We start from the raw sequence: 19,615 nt of genomic DNA on the forward strand, positions 1-19,615 counted from the left end.
TTCACAACATGTTCCAGGGGAACTCAATCTTCTGGCGGACCTACTCAGCAGACACACCCCCCCCCTATCCGTAGAGCACGAGTGGCGGCTACAGAGGACAGTGTACTCAACGTCTTAGCAGAATGGGTGTCCCAGAGATCGACTTATTTGCCATTCTGGAGAACACTCAATGCCCAGATTACATCTCCAGGTACCCTCGGAACCGCTCCAAGTGCCCGTATCTATGGGTCCTTTCTCATTGCTATATTTGGGGCCTGAAGAATAATCTTCTAAACCAGCAATTTGCAACTTTTGGCTCTTCAGATTTTGTTGTGACTACAACTATCTGGCCTACTCGGTAGTCCATGGCGAGGTTTCATGGTAGTCAGTCTAAAACATCCAGGGAGCTGCAGGTCACAGGCTCCTGTTCTAGGTGTTCCCTTACTTGGTTTCGCCGTTTTTTGGCCCAGTAATGGTGTGCATGATGCACAGCTCACCTGTTTCACTGTCTTGTGGCCAATGCTGGATTTGGCTTTTATGGGCTCAATTCATTCACGGTGCGTCACTCTTTCTCAACTCTCAAACTCTCATGCTGGACTTACTTTGCATCTTGTACTCATGGTGGCCATGTATCGTGCTGTTCCCATCGTCATCTTGTATCCTGGCTTGCAACATTGTGTTACTACGGACTTCTGCAATTGTATTCGCTCTCCACTCTTGCTTCTCCACTCTTTTTGGCTGCTTACTCTCTGTTCTCTCCTCCTTTCCCTTCTCCCTTTTCCGATCTCCTCCCCTTACTTTCTTCTATGCACTTACTCTTATCAGAATTGTCCCTGGACCTAATATGATAGCAACCTCGTCTGTTTCCTCCACCCTCCCATTACTGTTTTTTATTACCTCCCCACGACCCCTCCAGCACTATCTGAAATGTCGTCAGACCTAGTATGATAGTCGTTTGTTTTGTTTCCCCCCTCCCTTTCTACACCCCTCTCACTCACCTTTTGTTTTTCTCCGGCTCTACCAGAAATGTCGTCAGGCCTACTATGGTAGTCGCCTGCCTGTTTCCATTTCCTTCCCACTCTCCCCCCTCCCTTCCTTATCTATGTCTTAGCTCTTGCACTATCTGAAATTTCGTCAGGCCGAATACGATAGTTCTTTTCACATCCTTACTGTTCATGGCCTGTAAGAATGTGGTTGTATTTTCCCTTGTTCCCTCCCTTTCCTTGAAGCGCTTTGAAACACATAGTTTATTTATATAGCACCTATACACAATCATATATCAAGAGGAGAACAGTCTATGGATAACATGGTCTGCGAAATGTGTATGCACCCCCTCCCCACCGATTCCCCTGCTCAACAGAATAGTGCACAAGATGCACCAAGAGCCAGTCAGGATGATTCTGGTGCCCCCTATGTGGGCCCGCCAGCCTTGGTTCTCCCATCTCATGGCAATGTCTCCCATCCCAGGAAGCTGCTCAGCCCGTACAACATGCTGTCTCAAGACCCGTGGGAAACCCTACATCCATGCCCTCAAACTCTCAACTTAGCAGCCTGGCTCCTAAGGTCATAGAGCAATTGTCACACAGCACCCTCAGTGCAGTGACACAGGGAAGCCTTTCAGGCTTTCCCAAGGTGTAACTACCTTCTCTGGGATAAACTACGGTTTCCCACAGTAAGTAAAGTGATATTGACTTTACTAGTCTTTTAAATTCGTAGACCCAGCACACCCTATCTTACAATAGAGTGCTGGAGGGGTTACTTAGTATCCCCTGTGTCTAGATGCTCCTGTAGCAGTCAAATGCTACCCTTTCCTCTCAGAATGGCTGGTGGCAGTGGTTTTACAACGAACTACCATGCTTTTTCCCGACCGCGAACTGTCCGCAGCTCTTGTAAAGTTAAATCGCAGGAGCCATGTTTTTCAAGATGGTGTCTGGGCCATCTTTGTTAAAACTGGTCCCGGTCTTCTTTTTTCGCCATTTCTTTGTGGAAAGGTCCTTCTCGAGTTGTTCTCTGCGTGCCAAACCAGGTAAGGCCTCTTTGTTCACTTGCCTTTGGCGGGCTTCAGGAGTGAAGACTGCCTCTGGCGCCCGAGTGTCTGGGGTGGGCAGGAAGTGCGGGAGGTGCCCGAAACACCCTGTGCTTAGTCTCCTAGGAGACCCAAATGCACTTTTTGGTTTTTGGCTGTCTGACTGTCCGGCAAGGACAGCCATCCTGCTGTGTGAGTGACAGCTAGGCTGGAATGAATGGGAGAGAACTGAATAAAAGGCGAGTCTCTTGGCTTTGAAGGCATTCGACCACTGGACAAAGGAACCGAAGAAGAGCTTGAAGAGGATGACTGCTGCAACTCCTGGGCCGTTGGTTTGCCCGGTGAAGCCCTGCTGCAGACCCGAATCGCCAGGTTTGCATCGACAGAGAAGCCCTGCAAAGGACGATTTTTCCTTTTGAGTTGGTAGGACCAATCAACTGTAAAGTAAGCCACCTGGACACCCATCTCGGAGCTGGTTGAATTTCCTCAGAGTTGCTGCAGGAAACCGTAGGACCAGGGAGAATGTCACCAGCTTGTGTGCGTTACTTACAGCCACTGGAATTGAAGTTTGCCAGTTGCAAGCTTTTGACAGTCCCAGTGCAGTGCAGGAGTCCCCCGACGTCCTCCCTCTTGTCCCCACGACTGAGGCCCAGGAACAGCGAGAACTGCCCGGAACTGAAGTCCTCAGCTGCCTCCCTTCATTGTAAGGTACTGTGAAACAAGACTGAGAGAACTTGCCTCTTGCGGTGAAAGTGCTTGAAACTTTTGCAACCTGCAGGCCTAATCAGCTTGTGACCCAACATGTACGATTCTTCTTTTTACAAAGTACTTCTGAGAACTTGTGCAGAGACTTTACCGTTTACTTACCAGAACTGCTTTATCCTATCCTAGACTTTAGCCCAGTGACTATGGCCTAGCCTATTGAATTGAAGTGACTCTTCTGGTGAACTCAAAGTATTTGCACTGTCTAAGAATAATTGTAGTGTTTTATGTTCTGATAACCTTTACCTTTTACCCCTCTTTAAAAGTATTGAAGTATATTTGACTGTTGCGTTATAATTGCCTCCTTCTAATGAATGTTTTATAATGGACTGAAATATTTATACAAGAAACCTTGAGTGTAAAAGTTTATTTGAACACCTGTGATTGTAAACCTCTGTGTAACATCATTACTGCGCACATTCCCCTCTTGAGATGAGCCTGGCTGCTCAGCCTACCAAAACTGTGTAGTACAGACTTATACCAAAGGTTGGTTTGCTTACACCTGTAGTCCTAGTTGTGTGTAGTGTTCCCAGAGGGTACTGCATACAAACCTTGCCTAACACTCACCTAAACATATCGTTCTTTACCTAACTGACCTGTTAGATTCAGGACTGGTTTTCAATTCTCTTAAAGTCCACTTAGCTGCGGTTTCGGCATACATCACGTCCCAGAGCAAGGTTTAATGGTGGAAAATCCTGTAATTAAAGCCTTTATGGTAGGGGTAAAGAGACTTCATCCCCCTATTTCCAACACAGCTCCCAGGCGGGACCTGAATGTTGGTCTTACCAGACTAATGCGGCCTCCCTTTGAACCAATGCACAAGGCAGGCTTTAAAGCACTCACCTACAAGACCGCCTTCTTAGTGCGATCACCTGTATAATGAGAGCTGCTGAACTGCAGGCCCTTTCAGTTCAGTACCCATTTGTCAAGATTCACAAAGACAAGGTGGTTTTGCGCACGCACCCTCACTTTGCGCCCAAATTCATCTCGAAGTTCCATGTAAACCAGGCCGTAGAACTACCCACCTTTTTCCAGAACCACACTAACCTGGCGGAAATAAACCTCCACACACTGGATGTGAGGAGAGTGGTTATCTACTATCTGGAAAAGACAAAGCCACTAAGAAATACAAACCAGTTCTTCGTCTCAGCGGCAGCTGGTAGAGAAGGGGACCCTTTCTCTAAATCAGCTATTTCTAAGTGGATTGTTAACTGCATCACGCTGTATTACTCTTGCTAAGAGAGCTCTACCCTTCACGCCTAGCGTGCACTTTGCTCGGGGCAAAGGGGGTACCATAGCATTCATTGTAAATGTTCCTCTTGATTCCATTAGCAAAACAGCATCCTGGAGTTTTGTACACACCTTTACGCAACATTACTGCCTAGATGCCTAGATGTAGGTCTTATTCTCAGGTGGGACAAGCGGTGCTAAGACATTTCTTTGCTACTGTTCCTTCACACAGCCCACCATCATCTCTGGGTACTGCTCGCTGGTCTATGCACAGCATGTGTTTCGAAGCAGATTCACAAGCATCAGAAGACATGCATTATTCACCATAATAGCATTTCTGATGATTGTATTTTGTATTTGTTTATTTCTATCGCGCACCTAACCCTGAGGTAACTGGGCGCTGGAAAACGTAACATATTACAGGCAAAGGCCTGAATACACATGAGGATATACATGGCAGTGGTGAATGGGGTCGACTGCTTAGATTCACATGCACCCATCCTTCCTCCCCTCGTGGAGTAGAAGGAACATGGACTTCTTACACCTTCTCTCTTATGTACCCGCTCACGCTGACTATAAGGCTCCCTCACAGCAGAAAAAACACAACTAGAGGGACCTCGACATGTGAGGGATTTTGGGTACACTACATGCCATGTTGGGGATAGTGTTAGTCACGGCCATGTCGACGTCCCCTTTCGTTCTTCGAAAGAAAGATGCAATACTCCGCGATTACCACTAGCTGTCGGACTATATGCACCAAATGTGTATCTAATACAATCATCAGAAATGACGGTGGGTAATGCATGTCGAACGCGTGTTCTTTGGGCCTATGTATATACTAAGTTCTTTGTGCTTTACATAAAGCTCACATCTCCCTCCTAAAATAAGCCTGGCTGCTCTGCCACACTACCACATCCTTGAGTAGTTGGGGCTCTGTATACCAAGGGGACAGTTTATAATGTCCTACCATAAGTGGGGTTTAGGTTAACTTCCCTAACGCCACTAACAAAGATAAAGCATTGGGCATGGAATCCGGCATTCATAAATGCGGGAAACAGACGAGCAATACCACCCAAACTGACCCTGTGGGAGGGAGTGAACGAAGTTAGAATCTCGAAATTGCTTGGCTGACATGGTGGATTTAGACGCAAGATTCCTAGACGTGCATAAATGGGAGGAAGACCTGAACGTTGAAATTGATACCAGGGTTTGGTCCTAAATTTGGTCTAAAGCATCTCGCCCTCAAGGTGCACAAAGATCACAGAATGTGCCTGCACGATTTACCTCTGATGGTACCTCTACTCTACCTCAAAGGGTACGCAAAAGGGTGCTGAAATCGCCCCACTGTTAGCGTTCTTATGGCCACACCAGAACACGTGTGGTGGGCCTGTTCAATGCAGACAATATTTTGGAAGGAGATATTGTCAAAAAAAGTTCTCAATCTCCCATTAGATTCACTGGTTTTAGTGCTCGAGAACATGGGAGAAGAGGGCCAATACCCAATTACTTACTCAATTACTGTTGGTGTCGAGACTCTCTGTGCAAGAGTCCATACGGCCCCAAAACTACACTATGGTGGTGCAAAATATGGGAACTTTGGGAATTGGAGAAGGTGACTGCTTTTTTTTGTTGGTTCCTGTTGGGGAGAATTTTAAGTTTCTGTGCTATCTGCCTCTAACCTCAGACTCTCAGCTCTTTTGCTGGAATCCTTTTGATTTCTAACCTCCTGAACAAGTGGAGCTTTTTGACACTCACTCGTGTTTTTCGCTCACTGGGATTTTTAACTGTTTAGTGCAGTTTGGTAAACTCCATAAGCATCTATCTGCTGTTTGCATAGTGACACACGGCACCCTCTGTGCAGTGCCACTGCAACCTTGAAATACATTCCCTTGTCTGAACTACAGTTCCCAAGAGTAGTGGGATAACTTTTTATCTTTTCTTTTATGGGTCCAGCACACACCACCCTATGTGTTTTACTGGGGCGTTACATAGTAACTCCTTGTCCAACTTCCTGCGTAACATTTTGTTACACAAACTAACTTGAATGGCTGGTGGCAGTGGTTACTTTTTACTACCTTTTGTGCAGGGTGCTAGCAGGCTGATTTCTTAGCTGCACCCATGGGTGACCATTTTTCCAAAATGGCACCAGTCTTATTTTTTAGCCATTTCTTGTTTGTTAGTTCCTTCTGGGCATTTACGCTGTTAAAAACTAGGTTGGAGTCCTTTGTGTGTTTTTGCCTTTGGCAGGCTTCAGCCCTGAATCCCGGCCAGGCTCCAATGTGTGTGGAAAGACAGGAAGGGGGTGGGGGGGGGTAGGGTCCCGAAACTTTGCTGGCCTTTGTTTCTAGGTGTGCCTGACCAACCAGTTCTGACTGGCCGGCTGGCTGTCCTGGAGGACAGTAAACCCCCCTCCTCCCCACCGCCCCCCCTCCCAGGTGATTGACAACCATAGGGCTGGGAAATGGGATTTCACTCAAAAGTGAGGCTTTTGGGACTACAGGCAGTCGTCCACTGGAACAAGACATCTGACGAAGAGGACGAGCAACGACGCCAGCAGCACCTCCGGGACTGCAGAAGCGCTGGTGAAACCTTGCCGCTGTACTGTGTTTTTGTTTCGACAGGGAAGTTCCGTTCAGGACAACTTCCTTCCTTGGGCTGGTCGGAGCAACTAGCCTCGAGACCTGCTTCATTTTGGCTCATCCCATGACTTGCTGCGAGTTCCCTCAGCTGCAGAATACCAGTGCCCGGGGACCCCTGACCATCATCGAGCGTATTGTCTTGCAGAGAACAAATACGGCCGAAATTTCGTGGGCATCCTTGTGGACCTACAGAAGCAGGAAATAATCGTCCAGAGTCCTGGACCAAGGAAAATCCAACAGGAGGCTTTGTTTCTTCTTGGGGCTGAAAAAAGGCACCAGAACCATAAAGAGCCGCTGAAGCGAGTGGAATCCATTGCTGCCGAGTCCCTTTCCAGAGTGCTGCTGCAGAAGCACCACACCAGACGTCCTCCCTTTCGTCACCACAACCAAGGACCAGGAACAAGGGGCTGCATCACTGCATCAGGAATGAATGTGCAGGCCTTCCAGCTTTTAGTCCAACAGGTAGGGTCCTCTTGAGCTCCTTTGACTGACCGTTTGATTAACATTTCCTAAGAGAACCTGCATCAGAACTGGAACTGTTCCATAGACTGTGGCTGTCCTAGTTTTCTAAAAGCTCCTCTTCTGAACCCTACTGGCTTTGGCAGTGCTTGTTCCATTGCAGGTGTTAATTGACACTTTTATTGCTGGGATAAAAGACTGACTGCATCCCTCTGGGAGAAACTACCTATTGAACCAGTTATTACAATGTGCTCTACTTTGGCTCTAACCCCTTTTCCTCCCCATCTCAATTTTGTATGGTGAACAAAATAAGTGCTAATACCACGCTTCAACCTTCAAAGATCAGGTGGAGCTAGCTTCCCAGTAATGGCGGCGAAACTTTGGAATTCGCTCCCTACCTTGCTAAGAGCTGAACCCTCCTTCCACAGATTCAAAAACATGGCCAAAGTTTGGCTAACCGCCTAAGATCCATCATCTATGAGCCAACCACCCCCCCATGCGTTAGCCACCTGCTTCATTTCATGTACATAGGTTGACTTTCTGCTTACCCGGTAACTGCATTGTGTATATATGTATATAACTGTAATTTGTAATGCTCCGTTTGCCTTTATCATGTTGTAACTAAATTACGCGCCCGGATGCCCAAGGGCCTGGTGCGCTCTATAAATAAAATAAATACAAATACAAATGATAAAGTAGTTTCTACAGTGAGTGGAAGAGTTTAGACTACTAGAAGCACATCACATGCACAACACTCAAACCTGCCACTGGCTAATGGACCAAGGTATGAAAACTGGATTTCATCGATTTCACATCTAAAACTCAACAGAAAGCAGCTTGTGTTCCTTTAGAGCGAGACCTATTTTTATGAGAACACCCCTGCATAATAGGAGGGGAGAAAAACAGTGTATTCTAGTTTAACTCGTACTTTTTTCCACTTAGGTCGCTTATATCAGGTGGAATATGCTATGGAAGCCATTGGACATGCTGGCACATGCCTTGGAATATTAGCAAATGATGGAGTTCTGCTAGCTGCAGAGAGACGCAACATCCATAAACTTCTTGATGAAGTTTTCTTTTCAGAGAAAATCTACAAGCTTAATAAGTAAGTTTCGGTTTCTTGTGAATTTCTTATTCCATGTGTATGCTGAAAGAAATACAATAATGTTCTCCAGTTGTAGTCGGGTATTATTTCTGCTGTGAATTCCTACGAATCATCTATCCTTATTACACATTTCCAACTACTTCCATTGCTACTACTTATTATTCTTCAGGGGGAACACCATTTAGAATATAAAAATTGCAATAACAGACATCCAAATAGAGTTGATCAGCAAGAGCAAAAAAGTATATCTAGGTAAATGTCATCCAGTCACCAGAAGCCATTTCTGTTGAACAAGGAGCTAGTGATATTATTTGCTGCAAAATCTAACTTCAACTTGAGATGACCGCTGACACTTTTCCATCAAGTATAATAAAAAATGATATTGGCACATAGTTTGAGCTCTCCGAACGTAGTAATATAGAAATGAGGGGACAACATTAAAATCCAGTTTTTAAAATGATGCACAATAAAAACGAAGTGAATGGGTATCCATTCCGTATTATGCCTCTGATCATCTCACTGAGGTATTGTAAATTACAGAAAGCACACAAGGTGACGTGTTAACAGATTATATTAAGTGCAAACTGCTTTTGTTTTTCAAAATCTAGTTTTATTTTGTAAAGTTATTGCTTGCTCTGATTGGTATGTTCGCTGCCAAATGTAATCGGGACCTCTCACTTTATCCGAGCAGAGTGTATTCAATAAGCGTATGCGTGGCGTAGGTGAACCCTTGGAAGGGGTCGGCTCTCTTGCTACATAGATTATGAAGTGACTTGTCGTGTTTTGTCAAATGTACTTAATTGGGTCAGGATAGCAAGGCGTATTATGAAAGAAAAAAAGACGTCAAACCTGCACCATTTAGCCATGCTTTTGTTACCTTTTTAGGCAAGAGCCCCACGCCTTCCATTGCTCTGCCAACTGCAGCACGGCACTTTGGTATTTCATATTTTCACATGGTTTTAAACCGATCCCATTCAGTGAATCGATTAAGATGGATATTTGTGTGAATTCGAAATTTCATTTGTGCCATTTTGCCTAGCACCACTTGTCTTGGAGTCAAAAGTATGACATTAATGTATATGTTAGTGGTTCATGTTTAAATATGCTGTCAAAGAATTGAAACAACAAAGTTGGATGCTATTGTACTCTTCCTCACTAAAAACATTTCATCTGCAATCTCCACAGTGTATCCCTTGCTCCAAGAACATTTTTTGATTTGACGCTTTGGAGGTGCCATTTACTTTTAAAAAGGCTTGTTCGCGCCTCCTGGCTTCACTTCGAAAGATTGAACTTTGTCTGGGGAATGTGAGACTGCTAGACATTTGCTTTTCCTTTATTCCGATATCCTTCATGCACATTATTCTTCTCAAGCAGTATGTGTGTGGTTGTCATACTTGCGTCCTGAAATTGACTAGTGATTTAATGATCTGTCCTGCTGAAGTATATATGGATTTTTATCAGAATGTTTACTTTATTCTGTTCTTGTCTCTCAAACCAACCCAAGTGTTAATAAGGCATGCTTAATTTTGAAACCATGTTAGTTTATTTGAATACTTTCTTAACACTTTGCTTATTTGTATGCTTGCTATTGATTTGTATGTAATCACTTACAAGCTGCAAAACAAAATAAGCACCCATTGAAAGGACCCATTACATCATACCTTACATCCTGGTCAAGTGCAAAATCATCATTCGTAGCATAGATAATCTTTTAAATCTGTCCAATTTCAGTACTTGTTAATATAACAGGATTTTATATTTATAGCTGCTAATAAAATATTCTTGGTTCCATATAATGCCAAGGCCGCAGCTTACGTATACAAAAGAAGGTATCTTAACATTAAGTAAAAAGACTTCTGATCATAGGAATTATAGAAACGTGCCCTAGCATTACATTTGGTTTCTATTGGTAGATCATTGCTTTAATCAAATGTGTACTGATTTTTATGCAAAAGAGCATACGACTTAGCAATTAATACTTAGGTTTCTGACCACTGAGCTAGGAAATGAACTAAGTTAAATACGTGATAAGCTTTCAGTGATGGTTTCCTTCTGTTGGGTCAGATTTTCATATCAATGATAAATCTTCTTGACCTAGGTCAAACCCAGAACGTTTTGCTGGACTAGTCACTTATTTTTCTCTATACATCAGTGAGTGGGAATCTTTTTCCACACTCAGTCTTTTACTCCCTTTCATGGGTGACCTTTTTAAGACTCTCCATAGAGTCTTTTAAAAGCTATCCTCTTTGACAACTTATTGGAGATAAGCGCCTATTGTTGCTCGTTGCCCTAGGGGCTCCCATTTTAACTTTCTCTGACTAACCTTGTGAGAACTACAGCTCCCAAGGGTAGAAAGGATATTTGGATCCCTTTATGTTTTCCTAGTGGGGACCAGCACCCCCCACCCTATCTGGTGTGCTGTGGAGATACTGAGTATCCCCCTATCCCATTTTAAATCTAACATTTATGTTACAAGGACAATCTTACCTTTAATGGCTTGTGGCAGTGAACCTTTTTATTAATTCTGTGCACCTAACCCCGGTAAAGGCACCCATGGGTGCCCATTTTACCAAAATGGCCCTGTCTTCTTTTTTCACCATTTTAGCATTTCTTGTCCTTACATATTCCTTCCCCTAACATCCAGGGTGGGAAACTCCTTTGTGTTAAATTGACCTTCGGTGGGAATCCTGTGGATTTCCCGCCCATGCTCCAGAGTGTCTGTGAAAGCAGGAAGCGAGGGAGGAATCAAAAACTCTGCAGCCCTTTGTCTTCCAGCCTGACTGCGAGAATCCAGTTCAAAATTGAAGGCTGGCTGTCCTGAAAGGTCAAATTGTTATTTCGTCAATCTCAAGAAGTCGCAGCTGGAGCCTACGCAGAATTTAACGTTCCTGGGTCTCTAACAGTAGGCGCATATCAATTGGCTAGAGCTGAAGGCTATCTGGCTTGCTCTTAAAGCCTTCCTGCCGAAGGTCAGTGGCAAGCTGATCCTCACGCAGGGGGGCACGGTCATCCTCCCTGCCCCCCCCCCCCCAGAAACTATCCCTCGCAGTGTTCTTCCTGAACAGGTCACACTGAGGCATCTACATCTGTCTCAGGCCAATCTAGACATTTTACAGGGCGCCAGGAGTGATGCTATTAGAAGTCAGTACAAAGGCAAGCGGACTAGGTTCTTCCACTGGGCTTCGTCGTGAGAGGTCGACCCATGGACCTGCACTCTGGACAACATCCTATCCTTCTCTGCACTCCTCGCCCACTCTGGGGTGCAGGTGGAGACATGTCGCACCTATTTGGCGGCAATCCGAGCTTCCCGGAATTCGAAGGAGGGGGTATTTTCTTCCTCTAATCCGGTGGTTAGAAGACCTCTGGCGAGTGTGGGACCTTAACCTGCTGTGGGGCGCCCTGGCTCAAACCATTTGAGCACATGGCGTCCGCAAACATCAAGCTAGTCACTTTTAAGACTGCCCTACTGTGGGGGGGCCTTACATCTGCACGCAAGGTCAGTGAAATCCACGCACTGGTGGCTTCAGAGCCAAGGTGGTGCTTAGAACGCACCCCTCATTCCTACCAAATGTGGTCTCCTCTTTCCACCTGAATGTGGAAGATGGTGTTACCCACTTTCTTCATGGACCCTAAGGATGATGAGCAGAGGGTTCTGCATTGTCTAGACGTCGGGCACGCTCTAAAATTCTACCTCGGACAGGACTAAAAGCTTTTGCAAGTCGGAAGCGCTCTGTCACCTTCGATGGATCAAGGCCAGACGATCAAGCTTCCAAAGCCTCCATAGCAAGATGAATGGTGGAGCCCATCCTGAAGGCCTATGAGGGGCAGCACAAACTGCTCCTGGCAAATATGCATGCCCACGCTAGCCGAGCCAAAGCTACAGCTGGGGCTGTTCAAAGCACTGTTGGGTTCGAATCCTTTAGCCTTGCGCAGAGGTAGCACGAACACCTGCCTCCCCGTTGGGTCTTGGCGCCTGAGAGGCTATGAGTAACCACAGGCCACCGCTACCCGCCGGGGAAAGAGGGTTAGGGTCCACGGTTTGGATGGGTATGAGGGAGTTGGGATAACTGGATAGAGGGCTAGGTCGAGGTTATGGATGGGAATGGGAATAGGGGGAAGGAGTTCTACACTGATTCCTCGTGAGGTGCTGTTATCTCCGCCCACAAACCTCCACTCACTCACACTGTTCCACTCTAGCTGTGCAGCACACACCTTTCCTATGTTCTTTTTGCTCTTGGAACACCAAATACTGCTTAGGTGTTGTTTCCTGCAGTGAACACAACAACATTGCCCTCATGTTGTACCTTACGACTTGGTGCTGCCTCGTGCACCAGAATTACTTCACATGGAACATTACACCCTCATGTTGCACTAAGATCATAGCATTCACTGCACAACAGAATTACATTAGATTGCACTTGGCTCTAGTTTGTAGTCCGCGTGGCTCTCCCCCACAACCTGCTGTCCCTCGGGGTGTCAATCCGTGTAGATAGGGAGCTCCGCTACAAAGAAAATACATTGAGTTTGCGTAGCTGAAAGTGTGATCACAACATTAACGACCATTACCGGGGACCACCCGTCTGTTATCCTTTACAGTTTTCAGCTACTACAAGTGCTTTGTCAAAACCACACTGCCGTAATGTCTTGCAGCACTGTGAGGCTAAATAGTGCTCCGGTCTCTGTCAGCTTGTCTATGCGGCCACACGTTCGTTTCCCTGAACGTTGAGACCGCGCTACTAAACGCTCCCCTCCATTCCCTCTGTAATATAGGAGAGAGGACTTATCTGGCACTGCGACTGGAGCCTGCAGTGGAAGTGCAGGCGGGGGAACTGCTCCACTGATGGCAGCCTGCAGGAGCTCCCGAGTTGCACGTCTGCCTCTTCTGATGCTCCGTAGCACAAGCGGGGGCTGTCAGGCGTGGAGCACGCATGCGCGTAGCGTCGGGCGTGGCCCCCTGAAGTCCCAGAAGGCCCGTGTTCATGCAGGCCTTCTGGGTAGTGTAGTTTAATGTTTTCCTGACTGCTCTGAGTAGGTTTTCATCTGTTCCAAACAGCCTTCCTGCAGGTTACACAAAGGAGGCTCCTTAAGTAAGCATGTCTTTCCCTCCTGTAACCTTTATATACACTTTTACACTGAAATACATTGTTCAGAGCATTATTGTTCCCTTTACTGCTGCTTGCCACTTGTTGATTCTTGAGCAGGCCGGCTACATGAGCCATGCCTTTTGGCTTTCTGCAAGCACTACTGCTTTGATGCCAGTTCTGGGGTCGGACGCAGCATTTGGTCAGGCAGTATTAAGGAACTTGTTTTTCTTGGAGGGTCACCTCTCCACCCTAGAGCTACATTCAGTTGTAATCGCCCATACAGTATGGAGGAAAGAGGACTATGGACTAGGAGCACGTTGGTCACTACGGTGAGCGTTGGATAACATTTTCACAGAACTGGTAAACCTTCCTGACCTGGGTCAACCCCAGATCATTTTGCTTTTACTAGTGGGTTATTTTTCCTTAATACCTCTGAGTGGGAACCTTTTTCCACACTCACAGAATCTTTTACTCTTTTTACTCTCCATTGTCTTTTTAAAGTTATCTTCTTTAACAACTTCTTTGGCAATAAGTGCCTGTTGTTGCTGGGTTGCCTAAGGGCTCCCCTTTTAACTTTCTTCTGCTAACCTTGAGAGAACTACAGTTCCCAAGGGTAGAAAGGATCTTTGGATTCCTTTTACATTTTATTCTGTGAAGCCAGCACACCCCACCTTATGTGGAGTGCTGGGGAGATGCAATGTATCCCCTTTCACATTAAAACTGTAATAATTCTGTTACAGGGACACGCTTTACTTCAATGGTGGCAGTGATGCCTTGTATTACTTTGGTGCGCCTTTACTGCTGGCTGTGTTCACAGCTGCACTAAAGGCACCTGGGCTCATTTTGACCAAAATGGCCCTGGTCATCTTTTTTGCCATTTTAGTGTTTGTCCTTTCTTGTTCCTTCCCCTGACATCCAGGGCTGGAAATTCCTTTGTGTGATTTTTATCTTCGGCGGGAGTCCCCTGAACTCCTTGCCCAGGCTCTAGTCTGTCTGTGAGGGCAGGAAGCGAGGGAGGAGTCCAAAACTGCACAGCCCTTTGTCTTTCACCTTACCTGAATGGGGACAAATCCCAGTGGAGGGCTGGCTGTCCTGATTGGTCAACCAGACCACCCCTTCTTGTAAAATGCAGGGAGAGAATGCAGAAGTTGTGTTGTAATTCATGATAAATACTGCAAACCTGGAAGCTGAAGACAAGTCGACCACTAGAACTGAAACCGAAGAGGATGATGAAGGAAAAGCGGTGGAGACGATTTCCAGCGACCGGAGAGCCTGCTGTAGCCCTTCCTTCCAATCGACATGGGGACTCCGAAAATGATGACCCCTGACCCAGAGCCTGGTGAGTCCCATTAGACTCAAGAAGACATGCATTTTGAGCCATCCCACGCGTTGCTGCAATACCCTGGGATCTCGAGCTAATGTGCGGTGCACGGTCTTAACAATTTCGAATCTCGCTGAAACTTTATGGGCATCCTGGTGGATAGTCTGAAAAGTCCCCTCAACAGAGTGCAGGACCTTTGTAACGATGAGAATTCAACCGCAAAATTCTGTGTTCTTCTTTGCTCCTTGAAAAGGCGCCTGTTAAGGGGAATTCTCAGAAATGTGCTAATTCCTCTCTACCTTAGAGACCCCCTGCACTTTTGCTGGACTCTAGGACTTTAAGAGAGAGTGAGACCTTTTTCCCACTTGCTCATGTATTTTTCTTGTGATTCTAAGTTTCTTTTGGTTTCTGGAGTCTGACAAACTCCATAAGCATTTTTTTGCATTCTCCAGCATTGGATCTTTCATGGATTCACATGCTTAGAATATTCCCCGTCGTCAGACTGGGACCCCTCGGTACACATATATAGCCTTTTCCAAAGGAAACTTTCGACACTTTTGTGTCCTATCTATGCCCTTCTAGGACCCGCCTACGCATGCTCCGCAGGCCGTGCTAGTATAAGAGGCCCGCCCCCGCGGCTCCCCTTCAGATTTCAACGGTCTCCAAAGTAGTGGGATCTCCTCGTGTTGTCCTACTGTTTTGTACTAGGTTGCGTCATTGGATTTCGAGTAATAATGTCCTCTGTGTCAGGTAAAGCGCTGTTCCGTCCATTCGCGACATGCGGCTTAAAAAAGGTTTACGAGGGGGACGGACATATGGACTGCATATATTGCCTTCACCCTCACCATTCGGCGGATACCTGCGACATATGCAAGGGGTTGTCTCAAAAAACCCTCAAAGACCGGATCCGACGCCTGGTGGCATGGCTGAATGTTGGAGCGGGGGCATCCCCCCCCCCTCGGAGGTGGGCTCCACACAGTCGGCGAAAACATCACGCCGCGCGGCCTCGTTGGAACCACCGGCGAAGAAATCTAGGCCGTCGGAAAAAGAGTCGTCTGGAAGTCACTCCACTAGAGACTCCTCGGAAAAGAAATCATCCTCATCAAAAAAGCATGAGAAGGAAAGGAAATCCTCCTCTGGCGATCATCACAGATCGACCACGAGTCGAGAGTTGAGTAAAAGCGGGCACAGTGTGGAGAAGGCGGGACCGCCAAAACCACCTTCGAAGTCTTCGTCGACGGCGGTCCAGTCATCGGCCGCCTCCCTGCCACTTGCACAGGGGGCATCCACAGTCCCGTCGACGAGGGCCTCGTCGACGGGGTCCTACAGGAGGCCTGGAGGCCTGAAGTCTTTGACCCGACCCCCCCCAGGAGCCTTTGCTACAAGAACAAGCTATGTTGCTGTCCTCGGAGGACGAGAACGAGAGAGTTGCTGGCCCAACAGACCTAAGGCTACGAGCGGCTGACAAGTCGTCGACGAGGGCATCCGTTACACCGGTATCTGCCCCTCTCCTGAATCCTCAATCGGTTTTGTTGTTGGATATTCTGTCCACGCTTCAGTCCTTGTTGCAGTCGTTGGACCAGCGACTACCCCAGGCAAGCCTGCCACAGTCACTCGTCGACGAGCCGGGCCCGTCCCATCAACCGACGCACCCACGCACGCCAATCTCAACACTGGCACAGGAGGAAGGTGAGCTGCCAGATTCGGAGTCTGACAGGGGAGCCATGTCGGATATCTCATTATCCCCCTCCAGGGATCCTACCTGGGAGTCAGAGGCGGAGTTGGAAAACCCCAGAAGCCCAGCTCACCCGTCCCCTCCGGACGACATTGCGTCATTCCATTCTATGATGGCGAAGGCATGCAAAGAATTTGGTCTGTCCCAGGAAGAACAGAAAAAGGACTGTTTTTTGTTCGACCACATGGGCAAGAGAAGGAGGTCGGTGTTCTCGATACCAATACTAGACCATGTATGGAAAGAGGGGTTGCAGACAATGAGACACCCATTCTCAGAACCAGCAGTGAAAGGACGCCTAGAAAAAAAGTTTAAGGCTCCAGAGTCTACCCCCAAGTGTTTATCCTCCCAACCAACACCGGACTCGGTGGTGTTGGCGGCAGCAGCGAGGAAGGCAAAGGCACAGCACAAGTGCACGACGACTCCTGAGAACGAGGCGAGACGCCAAGATGCCTTTGGCAAGAAAGTGCTCTCCGTGGGAGCGACCACAGTAAAGGCCGCAAACTCTCTGGCAATTGTGGCCAGATACGATAGGGAGATGTGGCACAGACTAGCTCCGCTGCTTGATCATCTTCCAGAAGAACAGAGGAAGGCGGCGATGCTACTGGTCCGAGAGGGTGAGGAAGCCTCAAATCACGCAATAAACATCGCAGTGGATCTCGCTGAGTCAGGCTTCAAGCAAGTCAACAATGGCGTGGTATTGCGTCGACAGTCATGGCTTAAGTGTACCTACTTCAGGCCAGAAGTGCAATACAAGGTCTTAGATATGCCCTTTGAGGGAGACCTTCTTTTCGGTGAGAAGGTGGACGAGGCCCTAAAAGGGATGAAAGAAGATTCGGACACGGCACGTTCATTGGGTGCCCTCCAGAGTGGCAGAAGTTACAAGTCTTTTCGTCCCTTGAGAGGGGCTTCAGGTAATTCAAGATTCTCTTCTGGAGACAGATCCTTTGCCAGATCGTCTTACCCCTCCCAGGGATAACGATGTGCCTCACAATCGGCTAACCGTCGACGAAACTTCCAGTCTTCCAGAAAACGACCATCATACCCATCGTCGTCGAGAGACAAGCAAAATAAAGATCAGTAGTGACATACCACAAAACGTTTTGGGGGGAAGAGTTTCAGCATATGTCGACGAATGGGAAAGGATAACGACGGACCAATGGGTGTTAGACACCATAAGAAACGGACACTCTCTGCAATTCAAACACAACCCTCCGCAAATTCCACCTGCGTTCACCGCTCAGTCCCATATGAAGGTACTGCAACAAGAGGTTACACTCATGTTAGCGAAGGGCGTGATAGAATTAGTTCCAACATCGCAGAGAGGTCAAGGAGTCTACTCGAGATACTTCGTCGTAAAAAAGCCGAACGGCAAATGGCGTCTCATTCTAGACTTACGCGATCTCAACAAGTCCTTAAAGAACCTGAAATTCAAGATGCTCACTCTGCAGGAAGTGATCCGCGTAGTTCAAAAGGGAGATTTCCTGGCATCCCTGGATTTACAGGACGCGTATTTCCATATTCCAATGTGTCGGAAACACAGGAAATTCCTACGTTTTGTAATAGGGCGAACTCACTACCAATTCACGGTTCTTCCTTTCGGGCTCAAGACCTCCCCCAGAACGTTCACAAAATGCCTGGCTCCAGTGGCTGCCTGGCTAAGGAAGCAAAGCCACCATGTATACCCATACCTCGACGACTGGCTGGTAAGGGGATCCTCCCCAGCGTCGACCAACACAAGTCTGCAAGCCACCATGCAGCTTCTACAACGGCTAGGATTCGCCATAAACTTCGAGAAATCCTCTCTGCTGCCATCGAGAACGCTGGTATTCTTGGGGGCACAGTTCGAGACTCAGTTAGGGCTGGTGAAACCTTCCCTCGACAGGACCTCAAGACTCATTCAACAAGCGGCCTGGCTACGGCGAAACACCAGGATTTCAGTGAGAAAGTATGTTTCGGTCCTAGGGGCCATGGCATCCTGCATCCATCTGGTGAGAAACTGTCGACTATTCATGAGGCCAGTCCAAGAATTCCTTGAGGACCGATGGACATAGGCTCAGGGATCGTGGTCGGACAGGATAACCGTCGACGACGACAAGCTACGTCGGATCCTTCAGTGGTGGCAGAGTTCCCACAATCTGAACAACGGTGTGCCCCTACAGGAGCCGGAGTTTCAGAGCACCATAGTTACGGATGCGTCCCTAACCGGATGGGGAGCGCACATGGGTGCTCTCCAAACGCAAGGTCGCTGGTCTCCAACGGAGTCACTCCTACACATAAACGTACTGGAACTCAGAGCGGTACGATGGGCTTTGAAGGCGTTCCTACCACACATCAAGAGTTCGAGAGTGCGAATACTGACCGACAATACAACAGCCATGTTTTATCTGAGGAAACAAGGAGGGACCCGATCAAGGACTCTTTCCATAGAAGCCCAGAAAACATGGCATTGGGCATCGAAGCACGAAATTTCCCTCGTGGCTTATCACCTTCCAGGAGTGAGGAACGGCCAAGCCGACTCCCTCGGCAGAAGCATGGCCCAGATACACGAGTGGGAAGTGGACACGGGTCACTTGAGGAAAGTGTTCGAGAAATGGGGTCACCCCCCTCTGGACGCCTTCGCGACCAAAGACAACAAGAAATGCGAGCAATTTGCAAGCAGATGGCCCCAAGAGGGTTCGGTGGGGGAGGCGTTCTCCTTCCCATGGACGGACATGTTCCTCTATGCTTTCCCCCCGTTTCCCCTCATACGGAAAACAATAGTGGATACGCAGATACAATTGCCGGGTGATTCTAGTGACACCATACTGGCCGAGGCAACCGTGGTTCTCAGACCTCCTCCATCTATCGCTGGAACATCCCATAGCATTTCCGAAAGTCCCGTACCTTCTATCCCGGGACAGAGGCACGGTGTGGCATCACGACCCGGACAGTCTCAACCTTACGTCCTGGCTCCTGACTTCTCGGAGTTCGGCGCTTTAGACATTTCAGAGGATTGCCAAAAAATTCTACAGGCGGCTAGAGCCCCTTCTACTAACAAATCTTACTCCTATAAGTGGCAGAGATTCTGTGAATGGTGTAGAGGACAACAGGGCCTACAACCATTGTTGGTGACGCCGGAACAAGTTCTACCTTACCTGCTCCTCTTGGCAGAAAAGGGATTGTCCCCCTCGTCGATAAAGGTACACCTGGCAGCCATCTCGAGGTTCACAAGGAAGAGGCAGTCGTCTCCTCTATTCAGTGACAGACTGGTAAAACACTTCATGCGGGGTTTATTT

General features: G+C 47.5%; 1 protein-coding gene across 1 annotated transcript in view; it reads left to right on the plus strand.

The window, feature by feature from the left end:
* The window catches only part of PSMA4 (proteasome 20S subunit alpha 4), a 324,356-nt gene that overhangs the window by 57,732 nt on the left and 247,009 nt on the right, over window positions 1-19,615 (plus strand). Inside the window, exon 4 of the mRNA XM_069642068.1 lies at window positions 8,038-8,200. Coding sequence (XP_069498169.1) covers window positions 8,038-8,200 — 163 coding nt within the window. The remainder of the gene's footprint in view (window positions 1-8,037; window positions 8,201-19,615) is intronic.

Source organism: Ambystoma mexicanum, chromosome 1q, assembly GCF_040938575.1.
Source record: "Ambystoma mexicanum isolate Mex_15411 chromosome 1q, UKY_AmexF1_1, whole genome shotgun sequence".
NCBI classification, from domain to species: Eukaryota; Metazoa; Chordata; class Amphibia; order Caudata; family Ambystomatidae; genus Ambystoma; species Ambystoma mexicanum.